The 11,296-nt window shown below is 39.3% G+C and overlaps 1 protein-coding gene across 5 annotated transcripts; it reads right to left on the bottom strand.

Annotated features, from left to right (window-relative positions):
• Nucleotides 1-518: 518 nt before the first annotated feature.
• On the bottom strand, nt 519-8,901 carry si:dkey-5i3.5 (uncharacterized protein LOC565091 homolog). Of its 5 annotated transcripts, XM_047822753.1 has the most exons (5): nt 8,742-8,901; nt 8,278-8,421; nt 8,128-8,194; nt 1,680-2,161; nt 519-1,230 (listed from the first exon to the last, which is right to left on the bottom strand). In XM_047822753.1, exons 2-5 carry the CDS (start codon nt 8,285-8,287, stop codon nt 869-871), a joined length of 921 nt encoding a protein of 306 aa, XP_047678709.1. In that variant the 5' UTR covers nt 8,288-8,421; nt 8,742-8,901; the 3' UTR covers nt 519-868. The 5 variants fall into 5 exon arrangements, with proteins under 5 accessions (XP_047678709.1, XP_047678708.1, XP_047678711.1 ...); XM_047822752.1 differs by lacking the exons at nt 8,128-8,194; nt 8,278-8,421; nt 8,742-8,901 and adding an exon at nt 4,853-5,109; XM_047822755.1 differs by lacking the exons at nt 8,128-8,194; nt 8,278-8,421; nt 8,742-8,901 and adding an exon at nt 4,917-5,108.
• Between the last annotated feature and the right edge of the window lie 2,395 nt (nt 8,902-11,296).

Consider the following 11,296-nt stretch of genomic DNA (forward strand, 5'->3'; position numbering starts at 1 on the left):
TTCTAAATATTCTTATGTATAAAACATATTGTCATTCAATATAGCAAAGATGTGCTGATCTATGATTGGTCATTGGGATTCAACAGTAATCAGCAATTGGTTGTTGGGAATAATGGTGAGCAGTGATTGGTCGTGTGAGAATAATGGTGAGCAGTGATTGGACGTGTGGGAATAATGGTGAGCAGTGATTGGTCGTGTTAGAATAATGGTGAGCAGTGATTGGTCGTGTGAGAATAATGGTGAGCAGTGATTGGTCGTGTGAGAATAATGGTGAGCAGTGATTGGTCGTGTGAGAATAATGGTGAGCAGTGATTGGTCGTGTGAGAATAATGGTGAGCAGTGATTGGTCGTGTGAGAATAATGGTGCGCAGTGATTGGTCGTGTGAGAATAATGGTGAGCAGTGATTGGTCGTGTGGGATACTAAAACCAGCAGCTGGAAAAATAGGTCAGGTACTAATAGTACTATCATACAAATCAGATCTGTTGCAACAAACAAAAGACTGCTCAGAGATAAATCTCTCGATAATAAAAAATATTTATTCATAAAATTATTTTAGGTATAAATAACTATAGGTTAGCATCCTATCAATTCACCGGTATACACTAATACAAATTATTAATATTTGTAATGAATATATTGAAATATTAATGCTGCTTAAACATTTCAGAAACACAACATAGAGGAAAAAGAAGTACAAAAAATCTCAGTATCAATGCTATAATAGTGTTTCATATTTGGCTCAAAATAATTTGGAACATTTAAAGAAACATTGAAAAAGGAATTCCCCCTGAAGTATTGCATTGAAAAGAAAAACAGTTCCTAGTACTATTAATAAGATAAATGATTGTCACTCTATTAGCAATCGTTTACATTTTGGATTTTAGAGGTAGCATGTCGAGAGAACAAAGGAAGTGTTCTAGGACTGACAGGTACTCCTGAGGATGGATGCGCAGATGTCCAGCGTGGACTGACTCTTTCCACCTCTTACTCGTAACAGTAATACCCCGCCTCTTCCAGTGCTCCATTAGATTGTGCGTGGCCTTCAGGTCACACATCACATCGTTGTCACAGAAGAAGTAAAGTGCAGGAGAGGTCAGCGGCGTGTCCCAGAACACGTCAATACTCGTATTAAAGTAGTCCACCGTCTGTCGTTTAAACATGTGGAAGTAAAGGAGGCTGGTGTACTTTACCAGGTGCTCCAAGCGAGGGAACAGGGTCTTACTCACACCTGGAGGGTACATGATTAAAATCAAATCAGGTCAAAATGCTAAGAGAAAATGGGTATGTACTAATTATTTTTCTGTAGCTCAATCTATCAGGTCTGTAGTGTACCACTGAAGGTCTAGAAAGATAGTGAAAAGATCAACTGACTAAACACAGCAAATTTAAAAAATAAGCTGTAATAAGTTGTATGTGGCAGGACACCTTGTCTTGAAAAATAAAAACATGAATATGAGCTGTATTACTGTGTATACATCGGCGCCTTTATACTGTAATATATTTTTAAAAGACTGAATGCAAATTTACAATCCCAGAAAACAAACATGATTTCCCTAAACATATTTTTATCTATCAATGTGCCAAAATCAGCCATGTTTTCTTATGTACAATTAAAAAAAAAAATCACATAAAACTTCTTAATAATAACTCAAACAACCAATATGAGTCTGAACACACCTATAGCCATGTGATCCAGTGAGCCGATAACCAGACTGTCATAGATCTGCCCTTTCACTCTGTTGATTAGGCCCTGATAGCGCTGAGTGTCTCTGGCCACATGGACAATCAGCTGAGCGAACGTGTATCCTCCGACGGAAAAGGCATGGACCACCACGGGACGCTTTGAGAACGTTTCGCTCTCCAGCACCTGTAGCACTTGTGCACTGTACTCCAGGCCCCAGCGAGGCCACAGGAAATGACCCAGGTTGCTCTCTACCACCAGCACATCAAAGCCTGTTCTAAGGTAGATCTCGCAGTACTTTTCCTGAGCCTGAGGCCTCGAGTTGAGCCACGGGAGCATCAAAAGCAGCGGCCTGGTCTGGCCACTGACTTCAGGTTTTACCTTATTCTCATTCACATAGAATCGGATGCCCTTCCTGAGGTGGTGAGTCGTTATTCCCTTTGAGAGCCCGTCAGCATGAGCCATCACAGTATGAGACCTAAAGAGATCATTTCCAGAGAGCCTTTACATTTAGAGACATTTAGTATTAGTGGAAGAGACAAAAATGCTTCTGTTTATAAAGAAATGGCAGGCATAATTTTATATATAAATAAAAGGTTCTTGTTGCTCACAAATGTTTTTAAACACTCCTATCTTGTATCTTGTGTATCTGTAGTTTTCACTACTACAAACCAATCTTCATATTCATCCATCGTCAGTATGCACTTTATCCTGGTCAGGGAACAACGTGTACAAGGCAGAAATAAACACTGGATAGAATGCCTGACTATTTCAGAGCACCATTCACACACACATTAACAAAATATAAGGTTACCTGCGTTCATCTACTGCCCTGTATTCTGCCCTGCCAGAATAAACTCTATTTGAAAATCTCTAAAGCTGAAAAAATTGTTTCTCATTTATTTTGTAAACCACTTAACAATACTACCTGGGACCTAGAACAGACCAGATTGTTGCAGTTCTCTCACTGACACGTGGTATTATCAGATTGACAAGGTGCATTTTGGCTTCTTAGTTCATGGTAACACTACAGCTTTAACCGAAATGTAATTACGAAATTTCTTTCCCACCCTCAGATACCACAGCTTCTGATCGGATCTCAGCATGTCTGGCAGAAATTTCATCATGTATGACTGCTCATCAGTTAAAGCTCAATCCTAGCAAAACTGAACTGCTGTTCATCCCAGGAGATTCATCCCCTGGTCATGATCTTGCTATATCCTTGCACAACGATCTGATCTAACCTTCATCCACAACTCGCAACCTTGGGGTAACCATGGACAATCAACTGTCCTTTTACTTTCATGTTGCAAATGTGACTCGCTCATGTCGGTTTCTTCTGTACAACATTAGAAGGATTCGGGCATTTTTGTCCACACAGGCTGCTCAGGTACTTATTCAGTCTCTTGTCATTTCTAGACTGGATTACTGCAACGCACTGCTGGCAGGTCTACCTATGAACACAATCCGTCCTCTGTACATGATCCAAAATGCAGCTGCCCGGATTGTTTTCACCCTGCCAAAGTTCTCGCATACAACCCTGCTGCTGCGATCCCTCCACTGGCTTCCGGTAGCTGCACGCATCAGATTCAAAACACTGATGCTGGCCTACAAAGCCAAAAATGGACCAGCTCCCTCTTACCTCAAAGCCCTCATCACTCCTCGCACTGCACCCCGCAACCTCCGATCTACCACCACTGCTCGACTGGTTCCACCATCTCTCAGGGTAAGAGGCAAGTCTACTACAAGACTCTTCTCTGTTCTGGCACCAAGGTGGTGGAATGAACTTCCTCTAGAGGTCCAAACAGCTGAGTCACTGGCTATTCTCAAGCGACGGTTGAAGGCTTACTTATTCAAAAAAACACTTCAACTAGCACTTCTTTCCTTATCTTTTGCATTAAAAAAAAACCTGACACTTTTTCATTGTAACTTTGAACAAATGTATTAAACTCCTGGTATCTTAAGTATGTAACCTAGTGAACCAGCATTAATGTATTCAATGCTAGAGATTTAAGCACTTATGTACGTCGCTCTGGATAAGGGCGTCTGACAAATGCTGTAAATGTAAATGTAATTATATTCTATAAAGTCAGACACGATGCAGTATTTCTTTCATGATTTTGTTAAGCTCATCTGTAGTTTTTAACATACAGGATTATAGATATCTGGCAGTAGGGTGGTGTAAGTGTACTGGGAAGCTCCCTGGTTTGATCCTGAGCTCAGGTTACAGTCTGTGTGGCACTTCAGATGTTCTTCCAGTGTCTGACCTCCGTAAAAAAAACTGTCAGTGTGTGGATCACATAAAGTAAATCAACCCTAGGAGAATATAAGTGTGTGTGTGTGTGTGTGTGTGTGTGTGTGTGTGTGTGTGTGTGTGTGTGTGTGTGTGTGTGTGTGTGTGTGTGTGTGTGTGTGTGTGTGTGTGTTCATGGTGCCTTCCTGCCTCAGGGTCAGTGTTACCAGGATACACTCCAGATAGACAGTAAAAGCAGGGCAAAGAGCTTACTGAAGATGAATCATCAAATAAAACAGTCAAATATAAACAATTTCAGGAAAATAAATAATAAAATCTCGTTTCACTTCGAGCAAATAACAGCCCAGTTGTCTATAATGCACGGAGTAAATTAAGTTAAAATTTATTAAACGTTTAAATCGCTTTAACTGCTAAGATTTTCGTGGTTATGTGACTTTTGTAACAGTTAATTACTGTGTATGCATAAATAAACAAAAATAATAATAAACCTCCTGGAATGCTAACGTAGTAGCAGTTAGCCAATATCCATGCTAGCAACGTATATAATCAGTAAATATTCACATTATTCGGCGTTAATATTAACTTCTGCAAACGTATAAAGGTTCATCTTTTGCCTGATTTAACAAATAAACATGTGAAACAAACTACAAGCGACATTCTTACCTTTTTCCAGTTATTTTAAAATAGAAAATACAAAGACAAAGTAAGATAGCTTGCTAGCTATATGCTGTTTCATGGCACTTCTACGCCCACAGAGCCATATATCTCCATAACATTACGGAATAAACCAGCTCAAAGATGACAGAGATAAGCTCAGCTTATGTGGTGTAAAGGTTTAATTAATAAAGTTGCACAACGATATAGAACTTAAAGATTTAACTATAGTTAGAAAGTTAGTTAACCTAATTTAAATACCTGATGGCGTTGAGATTGGAGACAGCTGTATATAAACCAGCACTTTTATAATAAGGTTGCAAACCTCTGGGTAGTGTGAAGAGCCAACCGGGTTTCAGCCTAAAGGACATTTTATAAAGCAAAAGTTCTTTGGCAGCCATGTACAAGCTTCACAACCATGTACTAGTTCTCCCAGAAGCACACCCACAAGCTACAAGCTATTTTGTACACAACCACAGCCTTAACCATGATACAGCTTCAGATCTGACTGTGATGTGAAGTGTACAAAGATTGACCATGTACATTATACACCAAAATCACGTGGACGTCACCTGGTCATCACACTTTAATCTGATCAAAACAAAGCCACAAGCATTAACATATTAAACATCAAGAGCTGCCCTTCATTGCTGATATGATAACTTTTGTTATCAATATTGCATGTGCAGAAATACTGGAATGAACAGTTATCTGAGATATTGTAAAGGATTGAGCAAAACAGCAAATGACTGAAATGTGCAAAGAGCAAAAAACAATGTGCAAAACAGTATGTAAACAGTTTTATGGATATATATTGGAAGTGTGTGTATTTGGCATGGTCTGTACAGTCCAACCTTGGAAAACCTTGGGGAAAATGTCTTAATTTTTGGACCTCATTTTGTGCACAGAGGCATGCTTGGTGGCTTTAGTTCGAATGAATCTTAATGCTACAGAATGCAAATCCACGCTATCAATCAATCAATCAATCAATCAATCAATCAAATTTTATTTATAGAGCACCTTACAACAGCCAAAAGGAGCACAAGGTGCTTTCCAGTAAAATAACAATAGACAATAAAATATAAGAACACACAGAACATAAAATAGCAATTGAATCAGGGGCTACGTGTTAAAAGCATGTATGAATAAATTAGTTTTCAACTGCGATTTAAAAACACAGCACAGTGATGGATCGTAGGTGTGTTGGAAATGCGTTCCACAGCTTTGGTCCCCGACGGCAAATGACCAACCTCCAAACTTCTTATTTGGGAGTCACCAGAGAGGTATGTCCAGAGGAGTGAAGAGATCTGGCTGGTTGGTAGATCTTTATTAATTCGACGAGATCCAGGGCCATACCATTGATGGCTTTGAACACAAACAGAAGGACCTTATACTCCACCGCACCCTGCAGACCAACAACATGTTGAAGGCGAGAGATAAGGATGGCATGATCCACGGTGTCAAATGCAGCGGTTAGGTCCTGTAACACCAAAACCACAGAGCTTTTACCATCCAGGGCTCCAAGAATGTCAGTATGGACCTTCAATAATGCTGTTTCAGTGCTATGTCTCGACCTGAAACCAGACTGAAATTCAGCAGTAGAGGCAAGATCAGAAACAGAGAAGGCAGCAACAAAATCGACTGTAGAGGAGGTAATAATGCGACGGCGATGGGGGGCAGTATGGTGCAGGTGGAACAGCACAAATGTCAAACCGTATGAGAGGATGGTCAGAGATGGGAAAATCCATGACCTCACAAGTTGACATAATCACCCCACGAGAGATAATAAGGTAAAGAGTGTGACCTAACCTATGGGTGGGACAGGATTTGGATTGAGCCAGACCTAATGAGTCTAAAAATTGTCTTAAAAGTGTCTTAAATTCATTAGCAGGTTTATCAGAGGGGCAGCAAACATGAATGTTAAAGTCACCACAGATTAGAATATTGTCAAACTTTGCTAGAAACTCTGTCAGAAACTCTGAGAACTCAATTAAAAAATCCTTAATTTGGGTGGCCGGTAGATTACTGCACATAAAATCGGACAGGGTAGTGTAAGCACAAATACTTGTACTCGCTATAGAAGTAAACGCTTGCCATTTTGTTTGGGGGCAGGACCACATGGGTGTATCCACATACTTTTTGCTGTATAGTTGATTGCTGTTTTGCACAATACATTACAATACCTCATGTAACTGCTGCTATAATACTAAGGTTCATCCAGTATTTGTGCACACACAATTATGTTTGAACACAGTATTTACCCTGGTCGGCGCTGATTTTGTGTATTGTCTTTTGTGAAACGTTTTTGTTTTATGTAGCATCATGGTCCTGGAGAAACGTTTCATTTCATTCATTTCAAGTACATTTGTACTGCATGTGTGCAATTTATGGTTAAAATAACAACAACTGCTTCTTGACTTGATATTGTCAAATAGTTTACTGGCTCTTAGTACTTCTTGGTTAGTTTTTGTTAATATATTTTGTAAGTAATATGTGTTCAGACTATTTCTGCATTCAAAATATACCTTTCAGTTAGGTATTGTTGATGAAGTACTTGTTTACTAAACCTTTTCTTTCTTAGTCCCATATCAACTCACTTGATAGTGGACTAAAGGTAATGTGGCATGTTGCTTTAACCTGTTAGCGAACGCCCCCTATTGTTATGATTTTCGCCTACATGACATATCCAACTATAAAGTAGTACAGCTCCCACATACTTTGTACTTTGACACACAGGGATGTGCCTGGTCTCATTGGAAAGAAGACAATCTCTAGTTTCTGATACATGTGTCAGGATGATGCTAGGCCTTACTGACACAAAGTTACAGAGGCTAGAATGGAGGGTTTTCATTTCCGTCTGAGTTGTTTACTGATAAACTGATTAAACTTATTGCTGTAAAACATGTTAGAAGCTAGAAACAACTCAGGGCCATAGCCACATGTCTTAGCTTTCACCAGAAAGAGTCAAAAGACTCAAAAATGGATATTATATGAAAGTTTTTGTACAGGTATGTCCAGGCGTTTTTGCTTTTTGCCATTTGGAGACTCCAAAATGAACCTTGGTTACCAAGAGGTTCCAAGGCTTATAACTTTTGAACCCCTTTGCCTAGAAACATAATCTTGGTATCCGATGAAAGCTAACACTCTGAGGTATTTTGTTATGTATTTGATGTCAGTCAATTAGGCACAACATTACATTAGCATAACCACAAAAAAAAACAGATTTTCTTCCATTCCGCCTGAGATTTTGATAAAAAAGGGCACACAACATGCAATATTTATATAAAACTTTATATAGAAATATTAGAAGATAAACTATTTACATGGTTGAAGTTCAACAAAACTGTGCAAATTACACAAACAAACTCTCAAATCTGTGCAAATTACACAAACAAACTCTCAAAACTGTGCAAATTACACAAACAAACTCTCAAAACTGTGCTCCTCTGGAACATAGCCATTACATTACACTGATATTGATGCATTGACGAGAAATTCAATTCAAAGAGTTGAAAGTATGAAAACACTGTACATACCCGTCGTCATTCCTGGCTCTCCCTCCTGCTCTCCCTCGGGCACTCCCTCCGGCTCCTCCTCTGGAACCTAGCCATTACATTACACTGATATTGATGCATTGACAAGAAATTCAATTCAAAGGTTTGAAACTATGAAAACACTGTACATACCCGTCGTCATGCCTGGCTCTTCTCCTCCCCTGTCTTACAGGCTGTGTGGAGGTAGAGGTTTGGGGTTCCACCTCCACAGTCACTGGGGTCCTCCTGGGCGTCTTTGACTCTGGCTGCCAATCTGAGTCAGATGACTCTGGCTCTCTGAAACAAAGAAATGCAATGAGTAGCTTCTCACACCTCATGGTGACCTCACACCTCATGACACACACAGTAACATCCCCCAACACCCAGAACAATCTCAATGCCCAATAACAACCCCCAACACCCAGAATAAACTCAATGCAATACCAAAAAGTTTCTGTATTGACCACAGTCAGAATCATTTATTCAAATCACATTTACAATTTCCCCTTACACACACACACACACACACACACAGACACACACACACACAGACACACACACAGACACACACACACACACACCAGTACTTTCACTGTGTGCTGCAAAAGTACACCTACCATCAGTAATGACTCCATGTAGACTGTGTCCTCACAGAAGAAGACTTGAATGAAGACATGAACTTTAAGTTCGGAAAGTACTTCATCTTTCAGAAGATAAGTGAAAAAACAGAAAGGAACTCCTTCTATACTTCACACTTCTCCTTCTAACTCCTTCACACTCTTTTTCCATACACGTTGACTCGGTGCTATTTATATTTCACCCACCTCCCCAGTTTGCTCCTGAGAGGACATTACAAAATGATATTTAGCAGGGCCATGTGAGCTACACAGGAAGATTATTATGTAGGAATAGGCCGAGCAGCAGTGTGCATGTGTGTACGTGTGTAAGAAATACAGGGGTTTTCTTGATTGAAATTTAAAACTATATGTGTGTAATATTCTGCACTAGAAAGAAATGAAAGCTTCGGGGAAAAGACAAATGCAAGTTGAAGGTGTAAGGAGTATAAACCACAATGCAAACACAAGGTGAAGGTGTAAGGAGTATAAAAGTCAGGTGTAAAGGTCAGCAGTCAACATGTCACTTTATTAATGGATATAACCACCACACCAACAAACACACACACACTTTCAACACTCTCATTACTCAAAGGACCAGTAGACCCAAATACCTTGTATGTAATATAAATATGTAGGAAGATGACTTAATTAAAATGAGTTTTTCAGAGCAAATGAACCAAGACCAATGAGTGTTAGGTTGTTATAATAAATGATTGAAAAATTATTCTTCCACTAAGCACAATACAAGGGATATAAGCCCCCTTTTGTATGTAGGTATGTAGTGTATGTTTACTTTGTAGTATGTAGGTCGATTTGTACACTTGTGCTCAGAGCAGGTTTGAACTGTCACTTTGTCTTAGAGAATATATTCAAATGTCTACTTCAGACAAAATTGCAAGTTTTGTCTCTGAAGTGTAGGACTTGCTGCAGTGGATAAGTGAATCTACTGCACGGCAAATGTATGTTATCAGTGATGGCACTGTTTGCAACATCCCACTTCAGCAGGTCTGCTAATCGCCTGCTTAAGGTCACTCATGCAGATGATTAGCAGAACAGGAGCCACTGGCCTGGCCGGGAGTCAGGCGGTGCATCGCAGTGATGTCATATGTTTAAATAGCACTGCCAAATCCAAAACCCCTTTTAGTTCTGGCTCATTTGCTGTCTTCCTGTGCTTTTAAACTGTGGAAAATCAGAAGCAAAGAGGTCACGAACCACACTTATGCACAGTTCTATGCATAACAGGAACCTGTACAACACCATCTATTCTTAGACTGAATACATTATCTATTAAATCGTTATACCTTATAAACCAGCAGCTTGTTGTAGATATGTATAGATTTATGCACCAACTATTTTAAGAGTAACTAGTAACTAATAACTAATACAAGTAACTAGTAATTAATAAACTATTAATGGATATAATATTTGTAAGTTTAAATGTTACACACATTAGATAACATTCACGCTTTTTGTATCTTTCCAAAGTAGGTCTTTGTAAGTGTCCTAGTTTGTATTCTCTCAGGCTCACTTTTAATTGATCTGAATCCTGACTGTTCTGTCTGACCACATACACTGACTGACTCTGTCCAAACCCATCACATCCTGTGACATGTACATCTACTCTGACAGAAAACCCACTACATAAGTTCTAAATTCTTTACTGGTAAAGTGGTTAAGCTTTATAAAAGCTTTCTAATTGGAACCAGTTCCAAAACCTCTCCCATGGATCCCACAGATTCTTGTAAGATGGAACAGTTTTATTTAACCTATTTAACTCATGGCAAGATTGCATGTCAAAGGTTAAACGTTTAGATGTTAGGCCTCCCCATCCTGATAGACAAGTGGAAATAACTGCTAAAAACAGTAATAATGTGTGGCGAATTTGTGGTGACTGTGTGACTTATTTAGGGCCAAATAAAAAGCAGCTTTAAAGCCCAGAGGGGTAAGTGTGGTAATACACAGCAAAGCAATATCACAACTAATGTTACAAAAACATAATATTTTGCAAGATCCGGCATGGTCTATATGGACTAAACTCTGGACAGGTTTACATATTTGGGGACCGAATCCAAGACAGGACACGGGATGGAGACAAAACCACAAAAAAAAAAAATACAGATCAATGGCAGCAACCACGGGGATCCACCTCCAGCAAGTCTAGTCCTTCTTGTTACTAAATTACATGTAAAAACTATTCTTTAACAAAGAAAACCTATTTCAAACCTTTGACCTTGTTGTGACCTTGATACTGTTTGGATCATTTTGTCTGTGGATTACAAAAATGATTCCATATAAATCCTACAATCATTCACTCCCCTCATTCTAAACGAGACACTAGGGCAACATGCCTCCACCAAACACTAGCACATGCCATTAGTTGCCATGGGAACCGCAATGCAAAGGGGAAATCCATGATGGTTTCCACTCATGTTGTTGTGTAGAGCCTAATCAGATAATGTTATCAACCTTAACATTTCTTTGGTTTATTCATCTAGACAAAAAATGTAGAAGCATCCTCTGAACCCTTGATGAAGACTTTTATTTAAATGTGTACT

The sequence above is a fragment of the Tachysurus fulvidraco genome, chromosome 13 (genome assembly GCF_022655615.1).
Source record: "Tachysurus fulvidraco isolate hzauxx_2018 chromosome 13, HZAU_PFXX_2.0, whole genome shotgun sequence".
NCBI lineage: Eukaryota > Metazoa > Chordata > Actinopteri > Siluriformes > Bagridae > Tachysurus > Tachysurus fulvidraco.